The 16,966-nt window shown below is 46.0% G+C and overlaps 1 protein-coding gene across 22 annotated transcripts in view; it reads left to right on the top strand.

Moving 5' to 3' along the window:
* Window positions 1-12,476: 12,476 nt before the first annotated feature.
* The window catches only part of MAPK8IP3 (mitogen-activated protein kinase 8 interacting protein 3), a 76,036-nt gene continuing 71,546 nt past the window's right edge, over window positions 12,477-16,966 (top strand). For all 22 annotated transcript variants that reach the window (XM_065683533.1, XM_065683531.1, XM_065683528.1 and 19 more), the window contains exon 1: window positions 12,477-12,858. In XM_065683533.1, coding sequence (XP_065539605.1) covers window positions 12,541-12,858 — 318 coding nt within the window. In that variant the 5' untranslated portion in view covers window positions 12,477-12,540. The remainder of the gene's footprint in view (window positions 12,859-16,966) is intronic.

Raw genomic sequence — 16,966 nt, 5'->3', positions numbered from 1 at the left:
CACTTCCTCATAGAAGGCTATAAGGTTGGTCATACATGACTTCCCCCTCATAAAACCATGTTGGCTGTTCTTAATGACCCCCTCATCCTTGATATGCCTAGTGATGGAGTCAAGAATAAGTTGTTCCATCATCTTTCCAGGGATGGAGGTAAGGCTGACCGGTCTATAATTACCCGGGTCCTCCTTCTTGCCCTTCTTATAGATTGGTGTGACCTTTGCCATCCGCCAATCCTCAGGCACCTCGCCCATTTCCCACGACTTACCAAAGATGATGGAAAGTGGCCTAGCAATGACCTCCGCCAGCTCCCTCAGCACCCGTGGGTGCATTCCATCCGGACCCATCGATTTACAGATGTAATCAGACTCCACAACTCAAGGAGGTATGTTTATTATGGAGCCGGGTCCAAGGGGGATTGCTCCTCCTAATTTGCACACTGAGGGATTAAGCAAGCAGATATTTATTACACACAAACATGCATATTCATTAGATTCCCGAGAGAGTGGTGGGGCTATTACATTTAATTCCAGAAATTCATTATCATAAATCTCCTCCTCTTGGTGCTTGTGCATTGACCTCCTGTGATCGTGGGCAGGGGTCTTCAAGATGAAGTAAGCAGGCTTCCTCACAATGTACTTTTCACCTTTGGCACAGTTGGATGCCTCAGTTATCACAAAACTAGCTGTAATGTAATGGTGGCATGAATGTTTGTCCATGTTCAAGTTACTGCATGTCTAGAGGAAACTTTAGGGTGTCCTTAGGGAGGAAAGGGACATACATAAAATACTTCAGGTGTCTTTTCAGTTAAAGATAACTTTCTGATCATGGCCAGGTGAAACACTTCCCTGCTAAATCTGTATGTCAGCAGCTCTGGTGTCTTGGCTGCTGCACAGAACTTCCTACAAGAGAATCAGAACTAACAGACATGACTGATTAAAAATCTATGAGCACTTGGGAACACTGAACCTGAAGGCTCTTGTTATTTCCATCTTCTATACAGTAAGAATCTTTATTTAGTAGAAGAGATGTGGGCTTGCATCACAGAGTTAGAAAGATCAAAAAAATTTAAAACTGAAGAAGCTGCAATGGGTCAGAAACTACTCACAATTCTAGAGGAAGAACCAGACCAGTTCAGACAGAGGAAAGAAGGAGCTCCTTTTTTATTACTGCTTCAAGGAAGAGAATTGATATTTGATATGAAAAATCAATTAGCAGACAAGTAAGACTGAGATTCTGAACACTACCCAAGGAAACCGTCCTTGAAGAGAACTTTTTATGTAGAGGACCAATGATAACGTTTGTAAGTCCTGGAGCACAGCTTTGGGTTGTTGGTTGATGCAAGGCTTGCGTAAGGTTTTACCTTTTAAGTATATCTGATATTTTAATATTGTCTCCTGGCTATTAGGTCAAATTCCATTCATCTTTACTTGAATTTGTAGGTGTTCAGTCAGTCTGATTTCTATTTGAGTGATTCCCTGGTTCCTACACATTCCATAAATCCTCATAATACTCTGACTTAACTGTAAATTTATTCCACAACTGTAGAGCTTTTGTCATATCCTGGAGCTCTCAGAAGTCCTGGTTAAAACCTACACAGCTAATTGTAATTAAGTTTTACAGAAAGCTTACTAAAAGTAGTATCAAGCCCTTGAAGTCCTTGTGCCAGTTTTTCTGATTTTATAGCTTCAGTTTTCTGCCTTAAAACAGGCAGTGTCTTTTGCTATATGTTTCCTCTTGTTTATGTGGATTTTTCATCAGAAAGATCTCAGTCAGAATTTTCACTCTTTGCTGAGCTGCTAAATACAGGCAACCTGACTCTTCTCGTATTTGCACTGCATCCCTTGTTGCCATGGTTGAGCATCTGTCTGTCACCTTAAATTTGTACTGAGGGTGTCTTTTAAATGTAGCTTAGGTTTCTAGTGGTTCTGCAGGAGTCTTTCTCTTACTTTATACAAAGCAAATGGAAAGAAATTGGGGAGTTGATGTAACCCTTCTGGGCACTAAGGCATGTTCAGCTGCCCTGTTCTGCTTGAGAAGATTGTCCTTGGCTAAGGATGTCCCTGCTCCTGCAGTCCGTCAGCTGAAAGCAAAGGAGTAAAATGGGGCTGGGGTTAAGGTTGGGTACCCAGGAAGAAAGTGTGCTGGTACACAATATGTGTGTCCAAAATAACATCTGAAATTTCCCATCCTACTCCCTTCATGTTCTTCTCTGTCTCTCACTGGCATGGAAGGATATCAGTTGCAGAAGGGGTACTATAAAATATTTCACAGCAGCCAATGTTTCTAAAAATATCTTGAGTTTTGCACATTTTACTACATTTCTACTCTTCCTTAGTTTACCATGAGATACCCTTCTGTGCAGTGGCCATTGGTGCATGTAGTATAATTTGCTTGGTGTTTAATTTTTGGAGGTTTGGGTTTTTTTTTCCTCTCCATACTATATAGGACAGGGAGTCAAGTGTCTGAGATTAGCCATCCTGGCCTCATTCAGGAATTTTTTTTTTGCTTTCAGTTCAAGGTCTATGCCTCAATTTAATATGCAAGAAAAAAATTAATAAAGTCCCCATGCAAGTTAGTATAAAACCCCAACCATGAACTGACACTTCCCATGCATTTTTGGTGTTAATATTCACCATGAATCTAATTACCATCTCCCCTGAAAAGCACACTTGGATATCAATGATAAAGCAGTAAGAATTAATAAACTACAGAGATGGAAGACAGAACTCTGATCCTAGATCCTTGGGGCAGATCACCACTGCAAATAAGTGGTTTGCTAATTAGCGCAAAAACCTCTTAAGACAATGCTATACCATTTGCATATCCTTTCCTGATGGATTGCAGAGCTCTCAAGTGAACTTCAGCAGTGAGTACTGGGGTCAAGCTAGTTAGTCCACAAGTTAAGCAGTTTATTGTGACACATCAAAAGGTACATAACCACTGGGTATACCATAACTTTGGAGAACCCTGTCAAAAAGACATTTGCTTTAGGTAAAGATGCCATTTTTAAAACCATGACCCAAAAAAATGCTTCTTAAGTATACTGGAGAGAGATAGAGGACAAATTAACTTCCCTGTTGCTAAACCATATCATCACAGCACTGAGTAGTGCACTTTAAAATTCAGCAAACAAGTAAAGAAAAGTAGGCCAGATTTTATAAGTCTGTGTTTTAATCAAAATATTGACAAAAAATATTATCACTTGAATGAAGCCTTTCAAAGACAGAATCACAGTCCTAATAGTGAATTAATCTCTGCTTTTATACATATTTTTGTCCTGGGTTCAGCAGTAGCAGTCATTTTTCTCCTTCTTAGTAGCTGGTGCAGTGCTGTGGTTTTGACTTTCAGCCTGGGAACAGCACTGATAACACTGATGTTTTTAGTTACTGCTCAAATGTTTTGTCTGACCAAGGACTTTCTGAGTCTCATGATCTGCCAGGGAGGAAGGGAAGCCAGGAGGAAGCAGAGACAGAACACCTGACGCAAACTAGCCAAATGGGTATTCCATACCACAGCACATCAAGCCCAGTATATAAACTGGGGGCAGCTATCTGGAAGGACGAGATCACTGCTGGGGTCGGGCTGGGCATCCATCAGTGGGTGATGAGTGTTTGTATTCTCTTCCCTTGTTATTTCCCTTATCATTATTATTATTGGTGGTATCAGTAGTGGTTTTGTGTTATACCTTAGTTAGTGGACTGTTCTTATCTCAGCCCTTGGGAGTTAGTTACATTATTTTGATTCTCCTCCCCATCCATCTGGGAAAAAGAGGGAGAAAGAAGGTCGGAGGAGTGAGTGAGTGGCTGCGTGGTTCTGAGTTACTGGCTGGGCTTAAACCATGACAGTTCTTTGTGGCGTCCAATGTGGGGCACAAAGGGTTGAGATAACAGATCTGACCAGAGTGTGTCTAATCGTATTGGTGATAAGCACTCATTGTTTTGGATTAATAGTCACTAGTCACAATGCTGATTTATTGGCTTTCAAAATTGTTGTTCAAATTCAATTGAGTTTCAGCATGCCTTAGCTTACTTACAGCCAGTATTTGCTGGTTTAGTGTTTATTGGCTGGGGGCTTGGGCTAAGGTTATTGTTTTGCTGTACTTTATGGTAATGGCTTATAATACAACAAACTCATTGATCATGAAACTGATTTGGCTTGCATTCCTAGTGTGGTCATCATCTCTATACTTTGGGAGGTATATAACAGAAGTGTTTAGCAATTACACATCATTTTTTTCCCCTCCTTGGGTGGTCAACTTATGAAGACATTCCCTTACATTCCCAGCTCTCCTACCAGACTATTTACCGCATCATTTAAGAGTTCTGACGGTTTTGAATGGCCATTAGATACCCTTGAGACCTGCCTGCTGATTGTGATGGCGATTACCATGTTGGCACACATACAGAGTGTGTTTTACCCACAGCCATTTCGTCTGATCTCGAAAGTTGAGTGGGGTTTGGGTCTTGTCTAGGATTAGATGATGATACAGGAGGTACGTGCCACAGGCCACCCTATGGTTTTACCTGCAGGATTACGGAGAAGACATGAGAAAGTGGGATGGAAAACCGCCTCAGCTCTGGAGGAAAAGGTACGTGAATTTAAAAGGAGAAAAAGGTCAAGGCTGGTCATCCCATGAAAGCTGCGGCTTCAGTCTCTGGTGAGCAGGTTCCCAGATGGAGTGAAAGAACTGATTTTACTCCAGCTCCTTTCATAAAGAAGACTAATCCCTTTTGTGTGACCAATATTGTGACCACTATTAGAGGGGCCCTGCATCCAACCAGGTAAAGGTAGGGGACAATCAGATTTACTGGACTGTGTGGATCAGATGGCCTGGCACATCAGTCCCACAGAAGTATAAGGCTCTAGTAGATATGCGTGCACAGTGTACCCTGATGCCATGAAGCTGTCAAGGGGTGGAACCCATTTATGTTTCTGGAGTGACAGGAGGATCTCAAGAGTTGACTGTACTGGAGGCTGAAATCAGCGTGACTGGGGGGATGTGGCAAAAGCACCCCATTGTGACTGGTCCAGAGGCTCCATGCACCCTTGGCATAGACTACCTCAGGAGAGGGTACTTCAAAGACCCAAAAGGGTACTGATGGGCTTTTGGTATTGTTGCTTTGGAGACAGAGGAAATTGAGCAGCTGTCCACCTTGCCTGGTCTCTCAGTGGATCCTTCTGTTGTGGGGTTGCTGAAGTTTGAAGAACAACAAGTGCCAATCGCGACCACAGCAGTGCGCTGGCAGCAATATCGCACCAACCGAGACTCCCTGATTCCCATCTGTAGGCTGATCCATAGAATGGAGAGCCAAGAAGTGACCAGTAGGACCCACTCACCCTTTAATAGCCCCGTATGGCCAGTGCAAAAGTCTAACAGAGTGGAAACTAACAGCAGACTATCATGGCCTAAATGAAGTCACACCACCCTTGAGTGCTGCCGTACCGGACATGTTAGAACTTCATTATGAACTGGAGTCAAAGGCAGCCAAGCGGTATGCCACAACTGATATTGCCAATGCATTTTTCTCAATTCCTTTGGCAGCAGAGTGCAGGCAATAGTTTGCTTTTACTTGGAGGGGTGTCCAGTTCACTTGAAACCGACTGCCCCAGGGGTGGAAACACAGCCCTACCATCTACCATGGACTGATCCAGACTGCACTGGAACAGGGGCAAGCTCCAGAGCACCTGCAATACATTGATGACATTATCGTGTGGGGCGATACAGTGGAAGAAATTTTTGAGAAAGGGAGAAAAAATCCAAATCCTGCTGAAAGCTGGCTTTGCCATAAAACGGAATAAGGTCAAGGGACCTGCACAGGAGATTCAGTTTTGGGGAATAAAATGGCAAGATGGATGTCACCAGATCCCCACAGATGTGATCAACAAGATAACAGCAATGTCTCCACCAACCAATAAGAAAGAAACACAAGCTTTCTTAGGTGTTGTGGGGTTCTGGAGAATGCACATCTGAAATTACAGTTTGATTGTAATCTCTCTCCATCATGTGACCTGGAAGAAGAATGATTTTAAATGAAGCCCTGAGCACCAACAAGCCTTTGAACATATTAAACAAGAGATAGTTCATGCAGTAGCCCTTGGACCAGTCTTGACTGGGCCAGATGTAAAAAATGTACTCTACACTGCAGCTGGGGAGAATGGTCCAACCTGGAGCTTCTGGCAGAAAGCTCCAGGGGAGACTTGAGGTCGACCCCTTGGCTTTTGGAGTCGGGGTTACAGAGGATCTGAGGCCAGCTATACCCCAAGTGAGAAAGAGACACTGGCAGCTTATGAAGGGGTTTGAGCTGCTTCAGAAGTGATTGGCACTGAAGCACAGGTCCTCCTGGCATTCAGGTTGCCTGTGGTAGGCTGGATGTTCAAAGGCAGAGTCTCCTGTACACATCATGCAACCGATGCTACATGGAGTCAGTGGGCTGCCCTAGTTACACAACGAGCTTGAACAGGAAATCCCAGTCGTCCAGGAATTGTAGAAGTCATCATGGGCTGGCCAGAGGGCAAAGATTTTGGAATGTCACCAGAGGAGGAGGTGATGCTTGCTGAAGAGGCCCCACCATATAATAAACTGTCAGAAAGTGAAAAACAGTATGCCTTGTTTACTGATGGGTCTTGTTGTACTGTGGGAAAGCATCGGAGATGGAAGGCAGCTGTATGGAGTCCCTGACAACAAGTTGCAGAAACTGCTGAAGGAGAGGGTGAACCGAGTCAGTTTGCCAAGGTGAAAGCCATCCAGCTGGCCCTGGACATTGCTGAACGAGAAAAGTGGCCAGTACTCTATACTGACTCATGGATAGAGGCAAATTCCCTGCAGCAGTGGAAGCAGAGCAAGATCGGCAACATAAGGGTGAATTATTTTTGGCCCAGTGGGCCCATGACACTTCAGGCCATCAGGGCAGAGATGCAACATACAGATGGGCTTGTGATCGAGGGGTGGACTCAACGATAGACACTGTTGCCCAGGTTATTCATGACTGTGAAACATGTGCTGCAGTTAAGCAAGGCAAACAGCAAGGGGGATGATGGCAGAAGTACAAATATGGGAGGCCTGGCAGATTGACTATATTGCGTTCTCACCAGCCCTGGCAAATGAAGTTGCTAAGACACTGTCCATCATATTGACTATATTGCGTTCTCACCAACCCTGGCAAATGAAGTTGCTAAGACACTGTCCATCATATTTGAAAAATCATGGTAGTCAGGTGAAGTTACTGACGACTGGAAAAAGGGAAATATAACCCCCATTTTCAAGAAGGGGAAAACAGATGACCCAGGGAATTACAGACCAGTCAGTCTCACCTCTGTGCCTTGCAAAATCTTGGAGCACATTCTCCTGGAAGCCATGCTAAGGCACATGAAAAACAAGGTGCTTGGTGACAGCCAGCATGGCTTCACTAAGGGGAAATCCTACCTGACCAATTTGGTGGCCTTCTATGATGGGGCTACAGAACTGATGGACAAGGGTAGAGCAGTTGATGTCATCTACCTGGACTTGTGCAAAGCGTTCGACACTGTCCCAGATGACATCCTTGTCTCTAAATTGGAGAGACATGAATTTGATAGATGGACCACTTGGTGGATAAAGAACTGGATGGCTGGCCGCACACAAAGAGTTGTGGACAATGGCTCAATGTCCACCTGAAGACCTGTAACAAGTGGTGTCCCTCAGGGATCAGTGTTGGGACCGGTCTTGTTCAACATCTTTGTTGGTAACATGGACAGTGGGATTGAGTGTGCCCTCAGCAAGTTTGCCGATGACACCAAGCTGTGTGGTCCAGTTGATATGCTGGAGGGAAGGGATGCCATCCAGAGGGACCTTGACATGCTTGTGAGGTGGGCTGATGCCAACCTTATGAAGTTCAACCATGACAAGTGCAAGGTCCTACACCTGGGTTGGAGCAATCCCAGGCACAGCTATAAGCTGGGCAGAGAAGAGATTCAGAGCAGCCTTGTGGAGAAGGACTTGGGGGTGTCGGTTGATGAGAAAATGAACATGAGCTGGCAATGTGCGCTTGCAGCCCAGAAAGTCAACCGTATCCTGGGCTGCCTCAAAAGGAGTGTGACCAGCAGGTCGAAGGAGGTGATCCTGCCCCACTACTTGGCTCTCATGAGACCTCACCTGGAGTATTGTGTACAGTTCTGGTGTCCTTAACATAAAAAGGACATGGAACTGTTGGAACAAGTCCAGAGGAGGGCCATGAGGATGATCAGGGGACTGGAGCACCTCCTGCATGAAGATAGGCTGAGAAGGTTGGGGCTGTTCAGCCTGGAGAAGAGAAGGCTGCGTGGAGACCTCATAGCAGCCTTCCAGTACCTGAAGGGGGCCTATAGGGATGCTGGGGAGGGACTCTTCATCAGGGACTGTAGTGATAGGACAAGGGGTAATGGGTTAAAACTTAAACAAGGGAAGTTTAGATTGGATATAAGGAAGAAATTCTTTACTGTAAGGGTGCTGAGGCACTGGAATCGGTTGCCCAGGGAAGTGGTGAATGCTCCTGGCAGTGTTGAAGGCCTTGGGTGGGATGGTTTAGTGTGAGGTGTCCCTGCCCATGGCACGGGGCTTGGAACTAGATGATCTTAAGGACCTTTCTAACCCTAACTATTCTATGATTCTATGATAAGAGACAAGACTGATGGTATATTGAAAAATGTGGGATCTGAGCATGACGTGAATGGTATAGAATAAGGGGTGGATACTGTCCTGGGTTCAGCAGAAGCAGTCATTTTTCTCCTTCTTAGTAGCTGGTGCAGTGCTGTGTTTTTGACTTTCAGCCTGGGAACAGCGCTGATAACACCGATGTTTTTTTATTTGTTGCTGAGTCATGTTTACTTTGACCAAGGACTTTCTGAGTCTTATGCTCTGCCAGGGAGGAGGGGAAGTCGGGAGGAAGCAGAGACAGGACACCTGACGCAAACTAGCCAAATGGGTATTCCATACCACAGCACGTCAAGCCCAGTATATAAACTGGGGGCAGTTACCCAGAAGGGCTAGATCGGTGCTTGGGTCAGGCTGGGTATCCGTTGGCGGGTGGTGAGTGTTTGTATTCTCTTCCCTTGTTATTTCCCTTATTATTATTATTATTGGTGGTATCAGTAGTGGTTTTGTGTTATACCTTAGTTACTGGACTGTTCTTATCTCAGCTCATGGAAGTTACATTCTTTTGATTCTCCTCCCCATCCCTCCGTGAATGGGGGGAGGAAGAAGGTCAGGGGGGAGGTGTGAGAAAGTGGCTGCGTGGTTCTGAGTTACTGGCTGGACTTCAACCATGACAATTTTAAAGAACTCAAATAAAATAGATTAAAAAAAAAAATACAGGGAGTTGCCTTCATGAATGCAGAAATTTGTGTTTGTGGATCTCTAGGATTTCACCCAGAATGAAAGTTGCTTTTACTAATGTTTTTGAACGCTAAACAAAAACTCTCTGCACCTTCCTACAAGGCCTGACTTTCTCCTCTGCTTTTTACTATCCTCTGAAGACTGAGGCTCTAGTTACAGTTCTGTCAGAACCTTGGTTAGTTAAGATGCCTCCTTGATTAGCCATTAGGATCAGATAGGGAACGGATTGCATTATATGGTCCCTAACCACCGTCTGAGACCTTGTTTGGTATTGGCACAACCTTGCCTACTGCTTCTTGGCTGAAAATGCTTTTTTGTTTGTTCGTTCATTTTGCATATTTATATCAGTGCCATTTACACTGCTGTAGAAATGTAGAAGATTAGAGAGGATGAACTGGTGTGCCTGTTCCTCCACTGGTTAAAGAGAGCAAAGTGCTGCATCAAAGCAGTTCATTAAATTTTGACTAAATGAGAGTATTATTTGCATAGCAATGCTGGAGAGCTTGGCGGGGTATAGCTGCTCTAGACAAACATTTTGTGGTTGTGAAGGTATCCAACACATAGTGTTATCTACCTTTTATTTTTTCTTTTTACAGTCCATTTAATTAATGGAAACTGTGCAATAATGTAGAAAACCACATGCATTTTTCTTCAGTCAGAAGAGAACTGAACAAACAAATACAAGGGTCTGTGGTCTGTAAGTACTTACGAAGGAATGACGTCTGGTTCGAGACAGCTCCTGAGTCTTGTAGAAAGTATATTAAATTAAAAATGAAAGTTTTAAAGCTGGACATACCAGTAAGGATTCCCAAGATTAGACTGCCTGTTTAAAAATAGAAGGCTGGATCTCTCTGTAACACGCATTCTCTGGCCAAGGCACGAGACATTACCACAGCTGAGAAATTCCTTGGAGTTTTAGGTGCTACCTTATTTACTATTAACGATATAAAAATGACTCTGTTTAGGTGGTGAGAGTTTCGTCCACCTTAAGCTCTGTTTAGTTTGCTTTGTCTAGGGAAACCTTTTCCAGTTAAACTGCAGCCAATTCCTTGATTACATTATAACCAGGATGATCTTGCTTCTCTTCTGAGAAAGAAAACAATTCACTTTAATCTTCCATTTTACTTCCCCCCTCCATGCTAACTCAACAGATTTATCTAGAAATTCTGATGAAAGGAGCACTTCCATCCACATAAAACAATGTTAGCTTTTTACACTGTTTACAAAACCACAAGGGTTTTGTGCAATAAAATTTGTGCAATTTCTCTTTTATTTTTTTTCAAGAAGTTTGAGATCTGAATTACACTATTGTATAATTTTAAATGAGTACCTATTTGAAAGTAGTATGTATCTCACCACTACATCTGACACCAACACCAGTCTGAAAAAACACTTGAATTTATCTGATAGGCACTATCCATTGTGTTTGAAAGGTCACAGCAGTCAGGTGAAGTTCCCAATGACTACAAAAAGAGAGATATAGCCCCCATTTTTAAAAAGGGAAAAGTTGAAGAGCCAGTGAACTATAGACCAGTCAGTCTCACTTCTGTGCCTGCCAGGATCTTGGAGCAGATTCTCCTGGAAACTGTGAAAGGGCACATGAAAAACAACAAGGTGCTTGGTGACAGCCAGCATAGCCTCACTAAGGGGGAATCCTGCCTGACCAGTTTGGTGGTGTTTTATGATGGGTCTACAGAACTGATGGACAGGGGTAGAGCAGTTGGCATCATCTACCTGGAATTGTGCAAAGCATGTGACAGTCCTGCACAACATCCTAGTCTCTAAACTGGAGAGACATCAATTTGATAGATGAACCACTCAGTGGATAAAGAATTGGCTGGATGGCTGCATGCAGAGAGTTGCAGTCAATGGCTCAGTGTACAGCTGGAGACAGGTAACAAGTGATGTCCCTCAAGGATCGGTGTTGGGACCGATTCTGGTCAACATCTTTGTTGCCAACATGGACAATGGGATTGAGGTGCCCTCAGCAAGTTTGCTGAAGACACTAAGCTGTGTGGTTCGGTTGATATGCTGGTAGGAAGGGATCAGATCCAGAGGGACCTTGACATGCTTGTAAGGTGGCCAATGCCAACCTTACAAAGTTTAACAATGCCAAGTGCAAGGTCCTACACCTGGGTTGTGGCAACTCCAGGCATGGTTATAGGTTGGGCAGAGAAGAGATTCAGAGCAGCCCTGCAGAGAAGAAGGACTTGGGGGTGTTGGTCAATAGAGAAACTGAACATGAGCTGGCTTCAGTGTGTGCTTGCAGCCCAGAAACCAATCATATCCTGGGCTGCATCTAAAGGAGTGTGATCAGCAGGTCAAAGGAGGTGATCCTGCCCCTCTGCTCTGCTCTCATGAGACACCGCTTGCAGCACTATGTACACTTCTGGTGTCCTCAACATAAGAAGGACATGGAGCTGTTGGAGCAAGTCCAGAGGAGGCCTTGAAGATAATCAAGTGCTGGAGCACCTCCCGTATGAAGACAGGCTGAGAAAATTGTGGCTGTTGAGCCTGGAGAAGAGAAGCTGTGTGGAGACCTCATAGCAGCCTTCCAGTATCTGAATGGGGCCTATAAGGATGCTTCATCATGGCCTGTAATGATAGGACATGGGGTGATGGGTTCAAACTTACACAGGAAAAGTTCAGGTTAGATGTAAGAAAGATGTTCTTTCCGTGTGAGGGTGCTGAGGCGCTGGCACAGGTTGCCCAGAGAAACTGTAGCTACCCCATCCCTGGCAGTGTTCAAGGCCAAGTTGGATGGGGTTTGGAGCAAGCTGGTCTAGTGGAGGTGTCCCTGGCTTTGGCAAAGGGTTGCTTTAAGGTCCCTTCCAACGCGAACCAGACCGTGACTCTGTGGTTCTGTGGAGGTCTCTCTTGTGGCACGGAGCTCCTGTGTGCTGCTGCCCCTGCGCCACCCCTCCTCGGGCAGCGGGCCTCGGGGAAGCAGCTTTTCCGCGGGGGGTCTGGCCTCGATGCACCCCAACGCCCCTCGCGTGGCCGCGCCGCCGCAGAGGCCAAGCCGTGGGACCGGCTCTGGCTGCCGGCTGTCAGCCGTGCCAGGGCGCGGGCGCTCCGCCCCTGCCGGTCCCCGCGGCTCGTGACGCGGCGGGGGCGGGGCAGAGCCCGGCGGCGGGCGACGGCGTGTGGAGCTGAGGCTGTGTCAGCGGCGGAAGGCAGAGTGGCCGGCAGGATGCTGGAGATTCAGCTGGATGATGGCGGCGTCGGGGGGTACCCGGGCGACGATTATTGCTCGGGGTCGGTGATGTCGGAGCGCGTCTCGGGCCTCGCCAACAGCATTTACCGCGAGTTTGAGCGACTGATACACTGCTATGACGAAGAGGTGGTGAAGGAACTGATGCCGCTGGTGGTGACGGTGCTGGAGAACCTGGACTCGGTGCTCACCGACAACCAGGAGCACGAGGTGGAGCTGGAGCTGCTGCGGGAGGACAACGAGCAGCTCCTCACACAGTACGAGCGGGAGAAGGCACTGCGCAAGCAGGCCGAGGAGGTAAGCGGCGCCGCCCCGCCACCATCTTGGCCGCCCGCCGGGCGGGGGCTGCGCGCCGCGGTCCCTCTGCGGCCGATAGGTGGGCAGGCCGGGGCGGGGTAGGCGGAGGGGCTGGCTCGGGCCTATGGCGGGGCTGCTCACCGTAGGCCTCGGCTCCGTGTTTTCCGTCGGCCACCGCGGCGGGCCCCCTCCTTCCCGGCCGTTACGGTGGGGCGGGCCCGCGGCAGTGGCCGGTGGTACCTTCTAGAAGGGGAGCTTGGGGCCGGTGACCGCCGTACGCGTGTGTTCTCCCGGCGGGATTCCCTCTCCTGCCCAGGCCTGAGTCCGCTCCCCCCGGCTTCTCCCGGCAGCTCGGGCCTGTGCCTCTGCGGCTGAAGCGCCCTGGTGAAAATGGGAGAGGAAAAAAAACCCGCTAAAAGCCAGCCACAGGCCGGCGGGTTTGACGAATTCATTTTGCGATGCCAACAACACGTAGAGGATTTGCTGATTTGTGGGTTACAAGCCACTTCTTAGAGTGAATAATTTCTGTGCAGCTGTACGGCTTTCTTAATGTCAGCAGTAATCTCTTTGGTTGATGGAGGAAATTACCTTTAGGGTGTATCAGCTGGTTTTGGAACTTGTGTTTACCAAAACTACACCTCAAGCCTAAAATAATTTCCCAAGTTAGCATCTGCAGTATCCTGTAGTACTTCCGTGTCATGAGGAGAACAAACCGCTCTGGAAGGGAGCAAAGATTCTTGGGTTACAAAGATGTAGGCAGAGCAGAGAGGGGGGATGACTTGCACTCTGTCTTCTCTGTCTGTGCTTGTCCCTGCTGGAGTCATGAGCATCTTTTCAGCCTCATTTTCAAATGAGGACTGTGAGTAGGGTTTGCTGCTCAGCCTCTTCAAGTGATAATCTGTGAGCTGGAACAAAGCAGTAGTGGTGGAAAAAAACCATCAGCACTGTGTCGACCTCGTTCCTCAACACAACTGCACATAAAGTGGGTTTTTTTCCCCCATCTGTTATACTAAGAAAGAGTAGAACATTGAAAGTTTAGTAGTCTTACTAGGGGTCAGGTTCTGATTTAATAAGGGGTAATTAATGAAATAGCTTTTGGGCTGGACAACAGCATAAAGCAGTGAGCAGTGTTTTTACAGATGTGTTCTTATTGCTTAATAATGTGCAAGAATTTGCTGATTTGAGGAGGAGGACAGTTGTGGTCCGTTACTAACACTGCAAGCGAGAGCCAGCCAGTTAAAGTTTTTATTTTTTATTGAGTTCTAATTATGTATTAATTGACTAATAATCTTTTAAGATTCTTTTAAATTCATGTAGGAATTGGAAATTATTCTGAGTAGCCGAGACATACTTAAAGTTGCACAGAGAATTTTGCAGCTTCTGAGAAATAATTTTTTTTTTTTTTTTTTAAAGTAAGTGCACTATTTATGGGGGAAAAAAAACCCCACAAAACAACAAAGAGGGTACAGATGAGGAATGGAAGAGTCCAGTTGGAATGATCATGCATCTTTGGACTGGGAGGGATTTTTGTTCTTGACTTAATAGATAGGGGATGTGTTTTTCAGAAGCAAACATAGTGACAGCATTACTTTCCCTGCAAGGAAGCACAGGAACCCATGATGATGATGCTCTGTCATCCTTGGGCACAGCTCAATGCAAGTGGGGGAGAAAAGTGTCTGTAAGGAGACTTGTTACTGAAAAGGAGTAAATAATACTGCTTTTTATGAGAACAAATGAGTATTCTGTCTCTATATAATCCCTATTACAAGGTCATAGTATGGAATATGTGGCTTTTACTTCCCTGTGCATATAAGCAAACCTTCATTATTTATTTGCACCTTGCCAGATGCTGCACACTGTACAGTACATTCAATGTTATGGAGGTGAATATCCATGTATTACAGAGAATTCTGCTGTCCACCAGATAATTGTAATTGGTATGTCTTGTTAAATTAGGGCTCTTTCTAACAATTCTGATTTCACTCTCACTAAACCCCGTAAAGGAAAGTTTTCCATCCTAGTACTCCGCTATGACTTGCTCTTAAGATGATTCTGTGTATTATGTTTTAAAACAATCTTTGGTAAAAGCAAATTATGGCTTTATTTTCCAAACGCTTGGGCTGCAGAGTCATTCCATATTTTCTACTTGTTCTAAAATAGGACAGCAGAAGCACCTAGGCACGTGGATTGAAACAGAAGTTTCTTGAAATGAGGGAGTGCTGTCAGTCTGTGTGATTACAGGGCTTAGTAGACAACATTTCAGTATTCTGTGACCTCTAAGCTATTGAAGATGCGGGATTGCACCAGATGTTTGGTGGTTTTGTTTTCTTCCGTCTGCTTCAGATTATGTATGAACAGAAAGTAACTACTGCTTGCATGGTACGGTGTTCTGTGCCATTAACAGCATTGTTTAGTGTGACAGGGACATCCTGAGCTCATCTGGTCCAACACCCTCTGCTCAAGCAGGGTAAGCTGGAGCAGGTTGTCGAGGACTGTGTCTGGTCAGAGCTTGAGCATCTCCACAGATGGACACTCCACAACCTGTCCTGGTGTTTGATGTCCCTCACACTAAAAAAGTGCTTGCTTGTGTTCAGATGGAATCTTGTGTGGTGTGATTTGTGCCTGTTGCTCCTCATTCAGAGCAGAGCCTGGCTCCTCTGTCCTCACACCATCTAGCAGGTCTCATGACTCCAGGGAGGTCTCCGTGAGTCTCCTCTTCTCCAGGCTGAATAGCTCTGGCTTCCTCAGCCCTTCCTCCTAGGAAAGATGCTTCGGCCCTTTTACCTCCTTTGTGGCCCTGGTGTTCATGGTATTTATTTATTTATTTTTTTCTGGCTAAGTATTGTCTTTAGCTTGGTTTCTTCAGGAAATGATGCTTATGACAGACAGGGAGAGGACAGACAGGCAGAGGTTGTCGCTGTGCCGGTCAGCACCAGTCAGCATGTGGGTGTGGGACAGGTGGGTCCTACATGCAAATGGTGTCTCTTCTTGGTGTCCACTCAGAAGTCACGTGGGGGTAGAGCTGGGATGCTGAAAGGCTGGGGGAAACCAGCAAAAATACCCAGGGAAAACAAGCTATATTAGGTCCACTCTTAATGAGATACTTTGTTTCATGCAGGCTGCTTTCCTAATGTTCTGGAGTCTTCTTCTCTTGAAGAACACCACCACATGCCTTAAATGCTGCTTTCAGCAGAGACTGTCAGTCAGGCTTGGGCACCAGTTCCAAGATGAGCCTGCACATACAAATGTGTGTAAAAGCCTTCACGTGTAGGAAGCACAGAAGTTCAGGGATGGTTTACGTGCGTTAGCATCACATCTTGGTGGTCAGAAAAGCAAGGCAGATCTCTTCCAGGCGTGGAAGTGGCCTTCTGACCTCTCTTTGCATGAAAAATGCTTCCAGTGAAATTTCATACATGGCAGCGGAGGTGGCTGTCCTCCATACTTTTAACAAAAAGTAGGTTAATGGCACAGTAAGATCTTGGTCAGTTGATTTGCAGCATCAGTTAATGCTCGTTTAACATGCAGGTAAGTATAGTGTAGAGGTAAGTACCTGGCGTTAGGAGGTATGACCCCCTCCTGAAAGGCTTTTATAGCTTGTGTTCTGCGCTATGACAATCCAGCACACACAAGCAATCTCCACTGGAAAGTGGTTAAGGAAACCTCTGTCTCGGTAGATGTGGCTGTTATTTCTAAGCGACAACTTTTCCTATGGTGGTAGGTATGTTTGCAGGCTGCAGGTATTGGAGGTCCAGGGCAACGTGCTTGGGCCTTTGCTTGGCTCTGGGAGCCAGAGCTGGCCTGCAACCATGTGGCAGAACCTTCCAGGCTGTGGTTTTCAACAGCTTGTTGTTTTGCTGTTGGACCTGACTGAGAAGGGGGAGTGCTGCTCCGAGCTGCCTTATACGAGCTTTGGCAGAATAGGGACCTCTTGAAGCAGTGTGTGCTGTCATGTGTGACATTCCTAGAGGGCTGTCTTGACTTGCCATCTACTGGGCTTTGCCATGGGTGTATCTGTGCTCTGGGTACTTTTCACAGAGTCACAGACTAGTTGGGGTTGAAAAGGATCTCTGTAGGTCACGTGGTCCAACCACCCTACTAAGCAAGGTCA

This window comes from Lathamus discolor, chromosome 6 (assembly GCF_037157495.1).
Source record: "Lathamus discolor isolate bLatDis1 chromosome 6, bLatDis1.hap1, whole genome shotgun sequence".
Classification (NCBI taxonomy): Eukaryota; Metazoa; Chordata; class Aves; order Psittaciformes; family Psittacidae; genus Lathamus; species Lathamus discolor.
The sequence above is the reverse complement of the archived record's forward strand: the minus strand, read 5'-3'. Positions and strand labels throughout refer to the sequence as shown.